Source organism: Diadema antillarum, unplaced genomic scaffold (genome assembly GCF_040938485.1).
Source record: "Diadema antillarum isolate AM-2024a unplaced genomic scaffold, OU_Dant_1.0 seq00001214_RagTag, whole genome shotgun sequence".
Lineage (NCBI taxonomy): Eukaryota > Metazoa > Echinodermata > Echinoidea > Diadematoida > Diadematidae > Diadema > Diadema antillarum.
In genome coordinates this window covers 754,915-773,489 of record NW_027272006.1, presented here as the reverse complement: position 1 = coordinate 773,489, position 18,575 = coordinate 754,915, and the positions used below count along the sequence as shown (strand labels likewise).

Here is an 18,575-nt window from a genome sequence, read left to right as displayed (position 1 = left end):
TTGACTCTGTTGCAAATGATGCATTTCACAGGCAACACAGCAGAACCTGAAGAGCTTCCAGAAGAAAATCTTGATCTTGATGTGAGCGTCTTAGGGGAGGAAACAGATGCTCCTGCTGACGGACCAGGCTCCTCCTTCAGCTTTCGTTTCCTAGCGAGATTCAGGCGTTTGCTATCTATAAACCTCTTGTAGCACGTTTCATGGAATCCTATTTGATACAATGGAGAAATGAACAGCAATGATTAGCCATTGGATTTTGTTAGGGGGAAAAAAAAGGCTAAATGCTAGAGGGAGGGGTTGAACATTACACTCAATATATCATTAAATGTACGGTAGACTATTGACTGCCAATATTTGAATCTTGTAATTACCAATACACAGGCCCTAGTACTATGCCAGGTAATCATTAACACCTCATGATCATTGTCATCATCAACTACTTCAACTTGTACTTGCAGTGCAATTACTGATTTTAAATTACATCTACAGCTTTCAGCACCTGATCACATGCAATATAAATTATCACAATTATGAATACAACTGCCTTATCATCATTAATACTAGTAATCCTTCCTTTCACTATCACCACCACCCGCTGCTTTATAGTTTGGCACAACATAATGGTAATCATATGTTTTAGGGAGTTTAATTGTTGCAATTATGTTATTGTCATTGTTGGTCTTTTAGATCTATTTATATCAAATATTCATAAGTTAATATAATGAGATGCTTAATGTGTGTTTTGAGGGAGGATTCGCCAATTTCGGGGTGAGAGAAACAGGATGGATTTTTAATATTAATACTCCATGGCCATGATTATGAAAATATAAATCTACATGCAGTTTAGACCTTTTTCAATCCAGTCCTGTGTGTCAAGACTTTTACAAAACAATATCACCGATCAGCTACATCAACCTAACCTGGGCTGTACATAGAACATTGTAAAATTACATCTAACATTGTTAGGCGACATTAGAACGGCGCTATGCCATGCCAAGGTGAAATTCAAGATAATTTATCTAAGTAACAGACACGCTAACGGCTAAGCTACTGCATTAGCGCCCATTATAACATACACAAGCAACGTTCATAACATAGCTAATAAACGTTGTACAATTGTACTTGTAACAAGTTAGTCATCATGGTCATCATTATGAGTGAGACTGCACTGCAGTGTCGACTGCTACGACTCGACTGTACGCACGTAAACTAACCTGTATAATGGCTGTAAATTATCCTACTACGTAGGTTGCAGTCAGTCCCCCTGAGCAGCTGAATCACTTCGTTCTGGTCTGCGATTTCACGGTCTCCCCCACTCAATTTGATCCACTCTTTGGCACACAAAATAGGTTTCGTCTATCTTAGGTTTGTCATAGCCGTGAAATTTTCAAACTTCATCGATGTTATATGCATAATAACGCATAATAAGTTTCGGCTGAGCAGACGACGTAGACGCGTCGATAGGCTCACAGGGGGCGGCCATTTTGACTCGTAAACAGTAATTCTCGATTCGGATTGGATAACATACATCACATGATCGTTCGCGAATGAATATCGTACACGGCAAAGTGTACATATTCAGCTCCTCAGTGACAAAAAAGTTCACTGTTTCCCCCTAAATTACCAAAATACTGCAGGAGGGTTTGTGTCGAACTTTTTCCTGTAGCCTTTTTGGTTATTTGTTTACACGTAGCTGTGGAGAAATTTTAGTGCCGCAGTTGTCGGAACGAAACAAGCGAAAAAACCAGCTCACCCCATGGCCTATTAGGCCTCACGCTCCTAATTCAACTCGCGCATTGCCTACCGGGAAGGCAGTACAAAGATGAGGTAATGTTATTTTTTACCAAAAAAATCATTAAAAATCAGTCAAGTGGAAAATTGCCACTTTTGGTAGTGTTTGACATTGCTTGAGGACAGGAGCTTCTGCAGGTTATGAAGAAGTTGAATGAATCAGGGTTTTTGTATTTTTAATAATTTTTTATTGATGTATGAGGTAATTTGCTATTTTTATCATTTTTGAGAGTGACTGGATGACTAGTCTCGTATGGAGGCTCTTAACTCTTTTTAGAGCTGGACAACATCCCAAAATTTGTTGTTTGCTTGAAAGCAGAGAAAATTTCCCTTCATCTGCTTCAATTTAAAAAAATTCCATGATTCGATTGATTTTTCATGATTCATGGAATATGCTGCATTTAACACAGGTTTATATGGGAGCCCGGAAAAGGAGCGTGAGGCCATTAGCACAGGACGCAAGAAAAGGAAACTGGAAGACGAGCAACACAACAGACGAATTTACACTAGGCTGCATGCATGCGGCACTATCGCAATACAAAGTAACCACTGCCTGCTGAAAACCTTACTCCTTATATAGTGTGTGAGTGGGCGAACAAAATGTTGTTGAACACCACCACTTCGTACCCGGATTTGTCAGAAGCAGGTAAGACTCTACCCAAATGCACTTGTAAGAGACCGGGCCAAGAGACACCTTGCTCACAGACCCAGACGCCGTTTTGCTTAATGCTGCGTACGAGCACGTCGTCATCACTTCGTTCTATATAGACTAGAACAATCTATGGAGTATAAATCAACTAAACACAGCCCAGCAGTCAGTGCAGTCGCTGTATAAATCGTGTCTGGACTCTCTGGTCGGGCTAGATGTTATTAGGTGATACGCTATCAGCGTATCACCTATTGTGATTGTCAAAATCTCTCTTTATTTTTTTTTTATTCTTCTTTCTTTCTGGACAATTTTGTGTCGTCAATATCTCAAGAATGACGTCATTACGAAATAACATGACATTTTCAGTCAACATGTCTCATGACAAAATCTTGACCGAAAGATCGGTCTGTATCTGTCCGTCGGGGAATGTTCCGCGGAGACTGCGTCTGGCTTCACGGATCCCCTCCGTATACAGACCGAAGTCAATGATTGCGGCTCCTGTGTGGAGCAGTCGCGCACAGATCAAACGTTACGATAAACCAAATTTCAGACAGCTTTTTTACATTCAAACAATTATGACATGACATGACACATTATGCAGCAATATTTGGGATAAATTTCTCACATTGTGCAATCGAAATACTCACATAACCTCGGTTATAATGCAGAAATTTTATCGATATCGCAACATCGCCGTTCGCGAGCAGTAAGTCGCCATTTTGAATCTGTAACAATTGCTAAGCCAATCACATGCGAGGTACGTGTTTTAGTAAAACAAACACGTCGAAACTACCTCGCATGTGATTGGCTAATAGATTCATAGTGTATGTTTCTGCAGTTTGAATGTGACGACGCGACAGGCTGTGTTTTACCATGGACCTAGCAAAAATAGGTCCATGGTTTTACGTTGAAAATTCTCCTAAAATGTTGGATTATTCATTAATCTGGTGAGTGTAACGTATTCTTAAAAAAATAAATTCACCATACAAGCTTAAATTTGCCGACCTAGGGCCGTGAATTAGACGCAATCGAGAACTGACGAGAAGGGTGAGGTACCTCACCCAATTTTCCATAGAGACAGTGGTTAAGAACATCCACACAGCAATGGGTACTGCAACCTTCCGTCTGTCTACGGAGGACAGCGTTAATGGCAAAATATAAAAGAGTCCTCCGGACAGACGGATCTTTCTGTCTAGACAAAATCTAGCCACAATAAGGTTTTCATGACAGTAACATATCTATGACGTCATCTAGGCGCCATTTTGTGATTTTCGGACCTTGTCACATGATCGATCATAACTTCATAACTTCATAACAGAGTATGGTCTGCCGTACATCCACCAGGAAATGCCTTTTCCACGCACTCGTATTAAATGTTATAATGTAAGTCAGGACACACAGGTTTCAGTTTGCTTTTGAGGTTTTGTTGTGATGGGGGTTTTGGAAGGGGGAGGGGGGATGGGGTGGGGTAGTAAGAGGGAGAATGGACGGGGGTATTGAGTAGTGGGGGGGGGGTGGCGAGGGGGGTTGTTTTGTTTTGTTTTTTAACAAAAAACTTCAATTAATGGATATTGATATTTTAGGTTGGATTGTATGAAAGCTGAAAAGAAATTATTTTGGGGGCAAGTGATTCAGTTAATAGAATTTATTATGTAATGAAAGAAAAAAATTGTTAAGAGATTGAGGAATTAATAATGTAAAACTAGAAAAGAAGAGATGTTTATATATGGATTGTGTATATTGATTGTGAAAAAAATCTACCAGAGTGTATCAAAACATGTTAAATCAATGTTAAGTTTTGATATCAGTTTTGCATCCATTGATGAAAAGGACTATAAAATTGGTCCGGAGATTTCTGTATCAATTTATTTGTATATTATGTCTATGTTTCCATTGATGAAGAATAAAATATTCTTTAAAACAAAAAAAAAAATAACTAGATGTCATTTCTGTATCATTTTCGGTGGACATGAAGTTCAGGTCACGCTCTATCTTACTTTTTAACTCTAGTTACACTGCCCGAAACCCATCTGTGCATCTATTCAAATCTGATCTTATAGTAATCACTCTTCAAGTCCACACCCAAAAACCCCTATGGATAACTCACATAGGTCTGGTTCAAGTACACCACGTAAACCAAACACTGATGGTATTAAAAATGCTGTCATTAATTGCTGCAGTGTAAAGGGTAAAGCAGCTATCCTGTGCTCTTTTATTGAATCAAAAGACCTTGATATTATCCTTGAGACAGAGTCCTGGCTTGATCCCTCAATTAAGTCTGCAGAAATTTTTCCTTCATATTTCCAGGTATTTAGGAAGGATAGGAACGCTCATGGAGGTGGTGTTTTTATAGGGGTAAAGAACTCTATTTCATGTTTCCAATGCATGGATCTGGAAAGTAGTACTGAACAAATTTGGTGTCAGGCCTCAATACAAGGCCGCACTTTTCAATTTGGCTGTTTTTATCGGCCGCCTGATAAGAATATAGCTCCTCTTCTGGAATTGGATTCTAACCTTGCCACACTTAATGCTTCAGCAAGTTCTTCAATAATTGTTTTAGGGGGTGATTTTAATGTGCCTGGTTTAGATTGGTCAGATCTCTCTCATAGCATACCCAAAGGTGCACTGATCTTTGTCTGACCTCGTCATAAATAATCACCTGACACAGAAGGTTTCGTTTTCTACACGACATGATTACACTACCGGGACTGAAAACACTTTGGATCTTTTATTAACCTCTCATCCTGATTTAATTCCAGAGGTTTCCCCTCGTGCTGGAATAAGTGATCATTCTATTGTCCTGGCCAAACTGCTCACTAAAATTGAACTTCCAATGAAACCACAACGTAAAATCTCCTTGTGGAGGAAAGTGAATAGTGAAGATTTCGCAAAGTCGGCCAAGGAATTAGGGCAAGACTTTTTCAAAATGAAACCTGATACTCGTTCTGTCGATGAGAACTGGACCTGGTTCAAGAATTCCCTAAATAACATTGTATCAGATAATGTTCCTCATAAGTTTACCAAGGGACGACCTCGTCCTCCTTGGTTTTCATCTAAATTGAAACGTCTTTGTAGTAAAAAAGAAAAATTTTATATTTGTGCTAAGAAAAGTGGTATTAAGTCTGATTGGGATAAATTCATCTCGGTACGGAAGCAAGTCGATCGTGCCATACGCAGTGCTCACAGACAGTACAATGTATGTCTCTTCAATCCTTGAAGATGATCGGCCCAAGGAATTTTGGAGATATTAAATCTAGACGAACAGATAATACAGGTATTCAGACACTTAAATTTAACGATGTTCTGATTACAACTGATCAGGAGAAAGCAGAAACTTTTGCCACTCATTTCCAGAGCGTCTTCTCTACTGAAGCTGAAGATGAATGTTCTCCTTTGCCTGAGTTACAAACTAGTCTTTTTTCCGAAATGCCACCTATTAAGATCAGTGTTGATGGTGTACGTAAACTGCTGCTTAATATTAATACATCAAAAGCCATCGGTCCTGATCAAATTCAGAACCAAGCCCTTAAGATAGCTGCTGATGAATTGGCTCCTGTTTTACAGTTCATCTTCCAACAGTCCCTTGACTCGGGGGGAACTCCCGCTTGACTGGAAAAGTGCTAATGTTGCCCCCCTTTTCAAAAAGGGCTCTACCACTGACCCTGCAAATTATCGTCTGATTTCTCTCACCTGCACATGCTGCAAACTGTTAGAACATATAATCGACAGTCGATTAATGAATCATTTAAGTGAACAAAACATTCTCTCCGACAACCAACATGCGTTTCGGAAGCACAGATCTTGCGAGTCACAGCTTGTACTCACTGTGAATGACCTCGCAAAGAACTTGGATAGTAACATCCCAACAGATGTTCTTGCACTGGATCTCTCAAAAGCTTTTGATGTCATCCCACACAAAAAACTAATCCAGAAGTTGAATTTTTATGGAGTTCGCTCTAACATTTTGCGATGGATTACAAATTTCCTTACCAAACGTTTTCAACGTGTATGTGTAAATGGGAAGAGCTCTGAATGGTATCCGGTCTTGAGTGGTACGCCACAAGGTACAGTGCTTGGCCCTCATCTGTTTTTACTGTATATTAATGACATCCAGAAAGAAGTCACCAGTACCACTAGGCTCTTCGCTGATGATTGTTTATTATATCGCCCAATTAAATCACCGAATGAAATGAGTGATCTCCAAAAGGACCTCGATGTAATGGCCAAATGGTCTCACAGATGGGGCATGCAGTTTAATCCTACCAAATGTGAATTTATGCGAGTCACTAGACAGAGGTCTCCAGGTAAAGCATCCTACAACATCAGTGGTGTTACTCTCCAAGGAACTAAGGAGATCAAGTACTTAGGCATCAAAATCCAAAACGACCTACGCTGGAATTGCCATACTCACTACTCAACCTCTAAAGCTGCGAGTGTATTGAACTTCCTCCGGCGTAATTTTCATCATTGTTCCTCCACTGTCAAGCAAAAATTATATTCTACCTTAGTAAGACCACACTTGGAATATGCTGTTTGCCACATGGGATCCTTACACTGACAAAAATATTTCATCCATCGAGAGAATCCAGAGACAAGCTGCACGTTTTGTCACCAACACCTACAGCAAGGAATCTAGTGTCACTCAACTCCTGAACTCCCTTGGATGGAAGTCACTCCAAGCAAGACGAGAAGCACATCGCCTGACTTGTTTTCACAAAATGTTGAATAATAGATTGGATATTGATTATTTGTCACACACTAAACCCAAGCTTATTAGAAGTAGACGCCGACATTCTCATCAGTTTGAAGTACCATCCTCCAGACTGGAAGTCCACAGAAACTCATTTTTTCCCCGCACAATTAAAGCATGGAATGAACTTCCTTCTTCCGTAATCACACAAACTGATTCTGCTAAATTTAAGGAGATGTTATTAAATGGAATAATTGTTTAAATGTCCACCCTCCGGCACTTCCAGTCAAAACTCCAGTAGGAGTATTCAGGAGGACCTAAACCAAGTACCAAGTACCAAGTACCAAGTACCAAGTACCAAGTATTTAAATATTATATATAGTGTAGACTAGTAGGGAGTTAGGGCCATAGGGACCAGGATCACCAGGGAGGTCCCATTGCGGTACAGTTACGCAGCCACGGGCGGTGAGTTGGCTCAGTCGGTAGGGCATCTGCCTCACGATCACGCGGCCCGGGTTCGAACCTAAGTCTGGACTGAGCAATGTTGTGTGTAAGCATACCGTCCCCTCTAGCAAGAGGCAAAACACTCTGTCCCTCGGATAGGACATAAAATGGAGGTCCCGTGTATGAGCGAGTAACAACTCATGCACGTAAAAGAACCCGCTTCATTCATTCATCGCAAAGAGCAGGGTGTTTAACCCATTGAAGTGGTCCCACCTCACATCCAACTGGACCCCATGGAAGACCAGCTTAACATAGCTGGGATGGTATTCTGAGGTCGTAATTAAGTCTGTAATTAACTTCGTGATTAAGTCGTGAAGTTAATAGGCCCTTAATCATGGGCAAAATCGGTATTCTGAGGACGTAATTAAGGTATGATTAAGTCCCCTGTAATTATCTTAGGTCCCTCCCATCTAATTGTTATTCCATCCAATCAGACGCGTTGTTAGAAGCCAAAATGATGATTACACGAATGATTACACAAATATGCCCTCAATGCGCGCTCCTCCACGCCCCCTGTAATTACAACCCAAGAGCTCCGTGCGCACACTCCGGAATTTGATTACAACCCCTCACCTACGCACGCGAAGATCTCAACCTCTTTGCTCACATAAAATGACAAAATTCCTCGAAGATCGGCTATATTTATTTTTTTCTCTGAATTCTACTGATACCATGATAACAAGATTCAACCGCTCCTCGGTTACCGAAGACGGTAAGCATCGTTGTGGCAGAGAAAACACGATGTATTGCGTGATATCGGAGTAGTTAATGACACTCTTTGGTGTCATTAAGTTTTCCATTAACTTTCATACTTAATTACACCCTCAGAATACCGATTCGTAATTAACTCTGTGATTAAGTCCTCTCAGAGGTGTACGCGCATTGATACGCGCAAACGCGTAGGTCCTTCCCGCCAAAACGCTTGTTGCTATGGTAGTTAATATACCCCTTATTAATCATGCTCTCAGAATACCAATTCAGTACGGTAATTAAGTGCTAATCAGACACTTAAGCTCTCAGAATACGGCCCCAGAATATGGGCTATCCAGCCATCTTCACAGATGGAAAATGAACAAAAAACAAAACAAAACAAAACAAAACAAAACAAAACAACCGCCCCACCACAGTCACAGAGATTATCATTTTTCTTTCTTATCGGTCACTCGTCGGAAGCAAAGTTGTCTGACCACCCACCGAAGTGTATTGGATAGCGGTCTGATGTAAATCTGACTTTTGTTCGTTTACTATCAGGTCAGTGTTGAGACATCTTGTGTCGCGCATGATTGAGGATGGCGAACAATTAACTTACGATGTACTTTACTTACACTTCATGGTGCATAATATTTCAGGAATTATTTTGCATTGTACTGCGTACGTATTATGCTCTGTCTCGTGTTTTGTGCACAGATTTTCTATGAAGTCAGATGTTTCTCAAGTTTATTTGAACATGTTTTTCATATGTTTGAATATACATCTTATTTTGAGCATGTTGCCAATTTTCAAGAATATTCCACAGCATGTTGCCCTGTCTTTTGAGGATGTTGCGCAAGAATCTGAGCATGTTGCAGCGACATACTCAAACCCCTCATGGACCACCCTGCACCTGTTCTCTCAGGGCAGGGGTACCTCAAGGAACTGTGGTCGGTCCTCTGCTCTTCCCTCTCTTTACTAATGACCTCACTGAGTACATTGTATAAAATGTACAGATATTAAGGTCAAGAAAGTACAGTGCTGAACAACTGCAGAGGGACATGGATGCACTCGAAGCATGGGAAGCAGGCTTGCTCATGAAATTTGGTTCACTGGCAGAAATTATGCCACTTGAGTCATGCATGTCACCAACAAGAGGATTGTGTGTAAGAGTCCAACACCTTACTGCATTCATGGAATAGCTTTGGCAGTACATGAGAAGGCAAATACCTTGGCATTAACCTCCAGGATAACTTAAAGTCAAGTGGAATAACCATGTGGATGTCCCAACCAAGTCTGCTTACTCAACAAGCAGCTTCCTACAGAGAAATATTAGAGACTGCCCCCTCAAGACAAACAGCAAAAGTGTTGTGCTGCAAAACACTCGTCCTTCCAGGTCTGGAATATGCTGCTGTGGTTTGTATGGGACCCATATTTCTAGAAGAGCATCACAAAACTGGAAATGGTGCAACATCACTGTACCAGCTTCGCTTTGGGAGATTTTGGGCAAACGAGCAGCATAGCTGACATGCTATCTTGATTAAGCAACTCCAGTGGACCACTCTTCAGGAGAGATGTGCTCAGCAGATAGTGTGTGTGTGGTATACTCCATAATCCACAGGCTGATCAACATCGTGGATGAATATTTCGGGTCTAGGGCAATTACCCCCTGGGCAATTATCCCGGACCCTTCCCCTGGCCCTAATCCTGAACCTAATCTTAACCATAACCCAAACTCCTAACCATAAACCTAACCCTAAGTGTAACCCTATAATCTTTACTCTAACGTTATCACCAACCAGTATTTAGGCTGGGGGTAATTGCCCTCTGGGAGTAATTGCCCGGATACAGAATATTTCATACCAGCCATTGGACCGTCTAAGCATGGGAATCCAGCCAAATTCTAAATCCTGTACACCAGCACCCAAACATATCAAAGAACATGTTTGCCTGATGCAGTCTAAATGTGGAATTCCCTATCACAGAGTACCTGTATATAGTTAACAGCACCTCTGTCGAGATCTTCAAGCAGGGGGTGCTGAAGGTTAGGAGGTGCCTCTCTGGTCTTTTTTTTAGCAGCACGTAGATTCTGCGGTGAGGGTTTTTGTCATTGTTGCTGTTTTTGTTGTTGGGTCTTTTATACTTGCCCTTTTCATTTTGGAACTTGACAAGCACAAGTACAATAATACACCAACAGTGTTCTGTACTCAGTTGAAAGAAGAAGAAGGAGATACTTGATTCAATCCAGATCCAGGAGAAACAATGAACTGCTAGTTATGGTAACTCATTCTGCGGAGTATTGTGTATCTCTCTAAGGACGTGCGTTTAAAAGACAATGGAGTTTTGTTCCCCACTTTGGCATGGCATTTCATTTTGAAATTTACAAATCCTTGACTATTGCTGATATTTTTATTGTGCTGCCATTATAGATAAGCCCATCAAGAAACTGTAGTACAATGTATCACACTCTCCAATTATTTCCTGATCATTTTTGTCCCCGCCGAACGAGTTCGAGCAGGGGACTATGAAACCGGCTCTGTACGTGTGTGTGTCCGTGTGTCCATCCGTGTGTATGTGTGTGATCAAAATTTTCAATTTGCTACTTCTCTGTCATTTATGAGCCAATTTTGATTCTGTTTGCTTTGTATGATAACACTACATGGGAGCTTTGAAATTTCTACACAGAATTTCAGTTGTGACCTTTGACCTTGACCTTTGTACTATATTGTACATTTTGCTACAAAATGCTACTCCTTCACCATTTCTAACCCGATTTTGATTCCGTTTGCTGTATGTTATGGCACAAGGTGAGGGCTTCAAAACTTCTACACAGAATTTTGACCTTTGACTTCTTTGACCTTTGACCTTTGACCTTGATTTTTGACCTATATTGTACATTTTGCTACAAAATGCTAATGTAAAAGTGGAAATTTTTGCGGTGTTGAAATTTTCGTGCATTTTGCGCAACCAGAAACTAGCGCAAAAGTAAAAGCACGCAAATATTTTTGCTTGCCATATGTTCCTGTGCGTGATGTCTTGATTCCGTGGAATTAAAAACACGCGAAACTCTTCTTACCCAGCGAAGCGCAAAAAACTAGTCGCGCGAAAATATCCACTTATATTACAGTACTCCTTCACCATTTCTAACCCGATCGATTTTGATTCCGTTTGCTTTATGTGATGGCACTAGGTGAGGGCTTCAAAACTTGTACACAGAATTTTGACCTTTGACTTCTTTGACCTTTGACCTTGATTTTTGACCTGTATTGTACATTTTGCTACAAAATGCTACTCCTTCGCCATTTCTAACCCGATTTCGATTCCGTTTGCTTTATGTGATGGCACTAGGTGAGGGCTTCAAAACTTGTACACAGAATTTTGACCTTTGACTTCTTTGACCTTTGACCTTGATTTTTGACCTGTATTGTACATTTTGCTGCAAAATGCTACTCCTTTGCCATTTCTAACCCGATTTCGATTCCGTTTGCTTTATGTGATGGCACTAGGTGAGGGCTTCAAAACTCCTACACAGAATTTTGACCTTTGACTTCTTTGACCTTTGACCTTGATTTTTGACCTATATTGTACATTTTGCTACAAAATGCTAATGTAAAAGTGGAAATTTTTGTGGTGTTGAAATTTTCACGCATTTTGGCAACCAGAAACTAGTGCGAAAATAAAAGCACATGAATATTTTTGCTTGCCATATGTTCCTGAGCATGATGTCTTGATTCCGCGGAATTAAAAACACGCGAAACTCTTCTTACCCGGTGAAGCGCAAAAAAATAGTCGCGCGAAAATATCCACTTATATTACAGTACTCCTTCGCCATTTCTAACCCGATCGATTTTGATTCCGTTTGCTTTATGTGATGGCACTAGGTGAGGGCTTCAAAACTTGTACACAGAATTTTGACCTTTGACTTCTTTGACCTTTGACCTTGATTTTTGACCTGTATTGTACATTTTGCTACAAAATGCTACTCCTTCGCCATTTCCAACCCGATTTCGATTCCGTTTGCTTTATGTGATGGCACTAGGTAAGGGCTTCAAAACTTGTACACAGAATTTTGACCTTTGACTTCTTTGACCTTTGACCTTGATTTCTGACCTACATGTATATTGTACATTGGCTACAAAATGCCAATCCTTCGCTATTTCTAACCCGATTTTGATTCCGTTTGCTTTATGTGATGGCACTAGGTGAGGGCTTCAAAACTTCTACACAGAATTTTGACCTTTGACTTCTTTGACCTTTGACCTTGATTTTTGACCTGTATTGTACATTTTTCTACAAAATGCTACTCCTTTGCCATTTCTAACCCGATTTCGATTCCGTTTGCTTTATGTGATGGCACTAGGTGAGGGCTTCAAAACTTGTACACAGAATTTTGACCTTTGACTTCTTTGACCTTTGACCTTGATTTTTGACCTACATTTTATTGTACATTGGCTACAAAATGCTACTCCTTCGCCATTTCTAACCTGATTTCGATTCCGTTTGCTTTATGTGATGGCACTAGGTGAGGGCTTCAAAACTTGTACACAGAATTTTGACCTTTGACTTCTTTGACCTTTGACCTTGATTTTTTACCTATATTGTACATTTTGCTACAAAATGCTACTTCCGGCAGGGACATATATTACGCACCGCGTAATTTCTACTTTTCCTTGATTATTAATGTATCTGACAAATGATCTTTATTCATTATCTCATGATATAGGTATGTAAGTGTTTGAATAGTGAATACTTGTCCATTTATTTTTGCTCTTCTGTCAAAAATCTAATGCCTGTTGCATAATGTTTTTTCCCATAAGCTCATTCTTTGTTTTCTTCAGATGTATTTATAGATATGTGACAAATCATAATTTCTTGTTTCTTGTAGGCAAGGAGGATGGATTGGCTTGGCACGAGATTCTGGGTATTGTGGTCTCCTTTCTGGCTATTGTTTCATTTATTGGTATGTATTACAGTATATTGAATATCTTATGGAAGTAGGTCTTTCTTTATTGCAGTCTGCATATTCTGTTGATGTCATGATTCATGAAATAGCATTGCTAAGGGAAAATTGATTGCACATACTATATAATATATATATATATATTTCAGTTTGTCATAAAACTAATACTGTAAAACATGATATATTCGTGGCATGAATTTTTCGCGAATTGGAGCCGACGGCCTTTTTTGCGGCATGAAATTTTCGCGAACTGCCACTGGTATTCAGTGCATATAGTGTAGACAAGAACTTTCGCGCGCATTTTAATTTCGCGAATCTTGGCACGCGAAATTTGCGAAATTAAAATGCACGCGAAAATTCCTCGTTTTACAGTATGTCTTCAAACGCAAAGAATGCTATGGGGGGTATATTCCATCTATCCCTCATGATTGTTTCCTCATCTACAAAAAAAAAAAACAACTCTTCTGTGTGGCAAAATTTTGAAAGAGTTTTATAAGTACCCCCTCACTAACCTAGGACTCTGGGGTCCCCATTACCCTGGGACACCAAGATCAACATTACCCTAACCCTAACCCTATAACCCAACTAAACTCTAACCCCAAATCCACCTAAATTTAACCACTTTACTTAAATATAAATCTTTTTTTTTCCAATTTAGCGAGGGGTACACACCTACAGATCTCTTGCCCAACATTTCCCATGTATCAGTGCTTGTATACATGACATGCCGTCAATCCCTCGTTTGAGGCGAGTCCCCAACTGGGTTTACCCAAAGTGGGGTGCGTATATTTGTCGTTTGGAAGTTGGGAGTCGAAGTACTTGTCCATTGCAAATAAACTCTCTGCTCAGGCGTGACAAACCTGGAGGCCAAGCCAGAGTTTGATGACTCCAGCAGCTGTCGTATTACGTAAGAGCATGATAAGGATATCTGCCTGTGGCAGACCATTCAAAATGAACTCAATTTTCTCTATCCTTTTTAAAGTTTTCAATTTTATATTCTATTGAGAAATTCTATGGTCATCCATTTTACATTTCGAACGAAAAAAATTGACCCGTAAAAAACGAAAATACAGGAATAAGAAGGAGAGCATTGCCAGTTTGCCGGTGCTGACAATGTGCTATTTGACAGTGAGTTACAACGGGGAGCTGAGACTACCTCTTCATTGAGAAAGCAGCTGTCGTATTACGTAAGAGCATGATAAGGATATCTACCTGTGGCAGACCATTCAAAGTGAACTCAATTTTCTCTATCCTTTCTAAAGTTTTCAATTTTATATTCTATTGAGAAATTCTATGGTCATCCATTTTACATTTCGAACGAAAAAAATCGACCCGTAAATAACGAAAATACAGGTATAAGAAGGAGAGCATTGCCAGTTTGCCGGTGCTGACAATGTGCTATTTGACAGTGAGTTACAACGGGGAGGTGAGACTACCTCCCTGGTTACAATCAGCCTGCTGACTGGATCATTGAGAAAGAGAGAGAGAGAGGGAGAGAGAGAGAGGGAGAGAGAGAGGGAGAGCGAGAGGGGGAGAGAGGGAGGGAGAGGGGGAGAGATGGGGGAGGGAGAAGGGGAGAGCAAAATGGAATGACAATAGTTCCGGTCACTACAGTACAGGCATGCTCTGTCTGCATACGCTGAATGTCTACACTCACACACACACACACCTACACACACACACGCACCATGGAGCTACATGGCCCATGCCAAAACCAAAACAATCTCCTCCTCTCGCGGTGCCCCCCCCCCCCCTCCTGTGGCGCTGTGGCGATGACTGATGCTTAGATTAGGCCAGGGTCAAGAAACAGGTGTTTTATATCTTTGACTTTAAGTCATTGATTGCCAAGATATGCACTGGCATTATTTACTGGGGTGTAGCCTCTTCAAACGAGAGATTTGCGTCATGAGCTGTAAATAGATGAATAAGTTTTGATCAAATCGTACTTCAAGGTCAAAGGATAATGGGAGGCCAGAGTTTCTGTATAACGATATGATTTTTATTTGCTATACAAACACCTAAGATCTTTAATTACAGCAAGATTATTGCAAATATGTCATTATTTTGCATACTATTGAAAAGACCATTGTTTTTCCAATAGAATGACACCAAGTTCTTTAATTTTGGTTAATGCGTAAGGATTTTAGGACCATTTTTGTGAACTCTTGCAATTTTCAAAATGTGATCATTCTGCACTCTCAGAGATACCGAAATCAGCGATAATTCGGCTTGCCATAGAACCAGGAGCATTCACAATGTGTGGAATGTGGACAACAGCTCTTTACCGTGAATGGAAGAGAGAGTGGGCAGGACGGACGGTGTGATTGTCATTTTCTGTTGTAGTTGTGAATGGGACGACATGTTAGGCTCAATGAGATGCTAAATTTAGCTGGAAAATGGTGAGGTTTATTCAAAGGCATGATTGACAGTGCTGACGTGAGTTCATGAGTGGTTTAGAAATAAAGTATGTACTTTTAATTAATTATACATTGATAGATATAATGAGAACTGAGAACGTTGCTGTGTCAGATTATGAACAAATTAAGAGGTATCTCACCTGGCTTGAAACTAGTTCGCGACTGCAGAGCAGTTGCAGAGATGTCTCCGCTAGCCTACGACTCTGAGACGTCTATTGTGAAATTACGGTGTCTCCGAGCAATCGCAAGAAATTGAATAAAAGACACGATTTAACAATGTGGCTTACTTATTTCAAAAATTCTCAATCTGAGCTCTCTCACCATTATAAGTATGTTCAGATGGAGGAAAACTAAAAAGAAAAGCAAGCATAATGAAGATCATGAATTAATTATCAAGACACCTTGATGAATTTGCTTAACTGCACGGGTGCGAATCCAGGATTATGAAAAATAAAAAAAAGGGGGACCTGAATTCTGCCGAATCCACAAGCACCCGACTTCTTACCTGAATATTTTATTTTCCATGCCAGTGACGAAAAGTGCAAAAGGAGGAGCCAGGAAGGAAGGGGGGGGGGGGGGGTTGCTGGGGAAAAAAATGGCGGTGAAACAACAACAACAACAACTTGCCCTTTGCGTACTTGCACCCCTGTTCACAGAACCACCTAGGGTGCATTTTATTGAACTTGCCTGGTATGATTCAAGTTTTACTAATCCACTCAGGGATATTCTCACTGTATTTATCAATGCATACTATTACAATTAAAAGTACTCATGAATTCACGTCACTGCCAATCATGCCTTTGAATAAACCTCTCTATTTTTCCATCTAAAATTTAGCATCTCATTAAGCCCATCATGTCGTCTAATTCACAACCACAACGGACAATGACAATCACACCGTCTGCCCCGCCCACTCTCTCTTCCATTCACGGTAAAGAGCTGTTGTCCACATTCCACACATTGTGAACGCTCGTGGTTCTATGGCAAGCCGAATTATCGCTGATTTTGGTATCTCTGAGAGTGCAGAATGATCACATTTTGAAAATCGCAAGGGTTCACAAAAATGGTCCTTAAATCCTAACGCATTAACCAAAATTAAAGAACTTGGCGTCATTCTATTGGAAAAACAATGATCTTTCTAATAGTATGCAAAATAATGACATATTTGCATTGATATTGCTGTAATTAAAGATCTTAGGTGTTCCATTTTTTTAGGGCCACCCTGTATTGTCAGTAGCTTTTCTAAAGTTATTATCAGGTGAATAATTTTAACCATTCAGGTGCAATCTCTAACACCCTCTGTAATGTGCATTATTTGTATAGTAATGCAGTGTGGCATGGAAGGTAAAGACGTGGCAGTCTATCAGACATTAAAATGTACTGTTGTCCATCTATAACATGCTCCTCTGAATGTGAATGTAATTGATCCATGTAGGCTTAAACTGACATGACCTTTGGAAGAAAATCAATGTTTTTACCTATTTCAGACAAGGCTTGGTACTTTTTGTGCAGGTTTGAGTGAAAGTATGAATTGAAAATCGGATAATACTGAGTTTGTGATGTACTCATGAATGTTCATTTAATATGATGAAGTTCTGAAATAATACTCCTTCTTATAGATTTTTGTGAAAGCCGTTTGATTCAGTGTGCAATTCACACTGAGATCAGACCCAAAACAAACAACCAGCAAAATGATGATTGTCTGTATTTACTAGTTGACCATATTTTCTGCGAACATGACTTCAGTTTCGGCCTGGAAAAAGAAAGGAGAGCAGCAAAAGACTGCTTTAGGCTCAGAAAACAAAACAGAAAAAAAAAAAATTAACAGAAGAAAGTTGCAAGAAAACTAAAGTATCAGTACACATTCAAAAGCAAAGCAGCTCAAGTGTAGGAAGAGTGCTTGATGGATTTCTTGGCAGTTCTGATTAAGAAAAAGTTATAGCTTCAAAGGGGCTTCCCCTTTAACCGGGCCCTGCCCTTTTTTTAAAAGAGTTCTAGTGGTATCCGTGTCGACCTCGGTGGCAACTACCATGCTTGTGTGCCAGGCCCGTAGCCAGGGGGGGTGCGTCGGGTGCGTACGCAACCCCCCAAATTCTGAAAGGTCCACTTTTTCATAATAACGCGGGTTTTTAGCAATTCTCAAGATAACAATCCAAATAAATATAAAGACACATTATATGCTACGTAAATGTGGAAGAGTATGTTTAACAATGTTAAAAATAATTGTACGAAACCCTTTTGTTGTACGAACCATCGGATCGTCCCCATGCACACAAACACAAATGTTATGTATCAATTTGTGCGAGCTGTTATTATATTGGCACTGCATGCCATGGCCCTTGGCGCGTGTGACCGGTGTTTTTTTTTTTTCCACTGGCCGCCCGAGTACGTGCGATTCGTGGATGACATTGAGGTTGACACTTGCATTTTTTCACAGGAACAGAGGTAAGTGGATGAAAATCTAATAGCCTCAAGTTTACATATATGATAAAAATTAAAGAAATTTCCTCGAAATTACTATAATCGAAAACCTGAGACATTTTATATCTACGTCTCACAAAGATATAGTACATGTATATATAAGTACATGTTGGCATGATAATGCCTGGGGATAGATTATTATGTCAACTATTTTCCATTATGAATGCATGCTCCAATGAAATTGTGAAAAGGTGGTCATGAATTAGCATTTCTTACGAACGATCAGGAGAGACAAAACAAAATGAAAGGCCTGTCTTACTCCAGTTCTCTATTAGTTATACATTTTCTCATGTTGTGACAGTTCGATTGGGTCTCATTTTGAAGTGAGCCAAAACCTAAGAACATTCTCACTTATAATTTCCAAAGAGTATTATGCAGGCTCGCAAACTCAAT

At 40.1% G+C, this 18,575-nt stretch overlaps 1 protein-coding gene across 2 annotated transcripts in view; it reads left to right on the top strand.

The window, feature by feature from the left end:
• Positions 1-2,084: 2,084 nt before the first annotated feature.
• The window catches only part of LOC139744851 (uncharacterized), a 34,986-nt gene continuing 18,495 nt past the window's right edge, over positions 2,085-18,575 (top strand). For both annotated transcript variants that reach the window (XM_071655265.1, XM_071655264.1), the window contains exons 1-2: positions 2,085-2,437; positions 13,210-13,284. In XM_071655265.1, the coding sequence (XP_071511366.1) occupies positions 2,392-2,437; positions 13,210-13,284 (121 nt within the window). In that variant the 5' untranslated portion in view covers positions 2,085-2,391. The remainder of the gene's footprint in view (positions 2,438-13,209; positions 13,285-18,575) is intronic.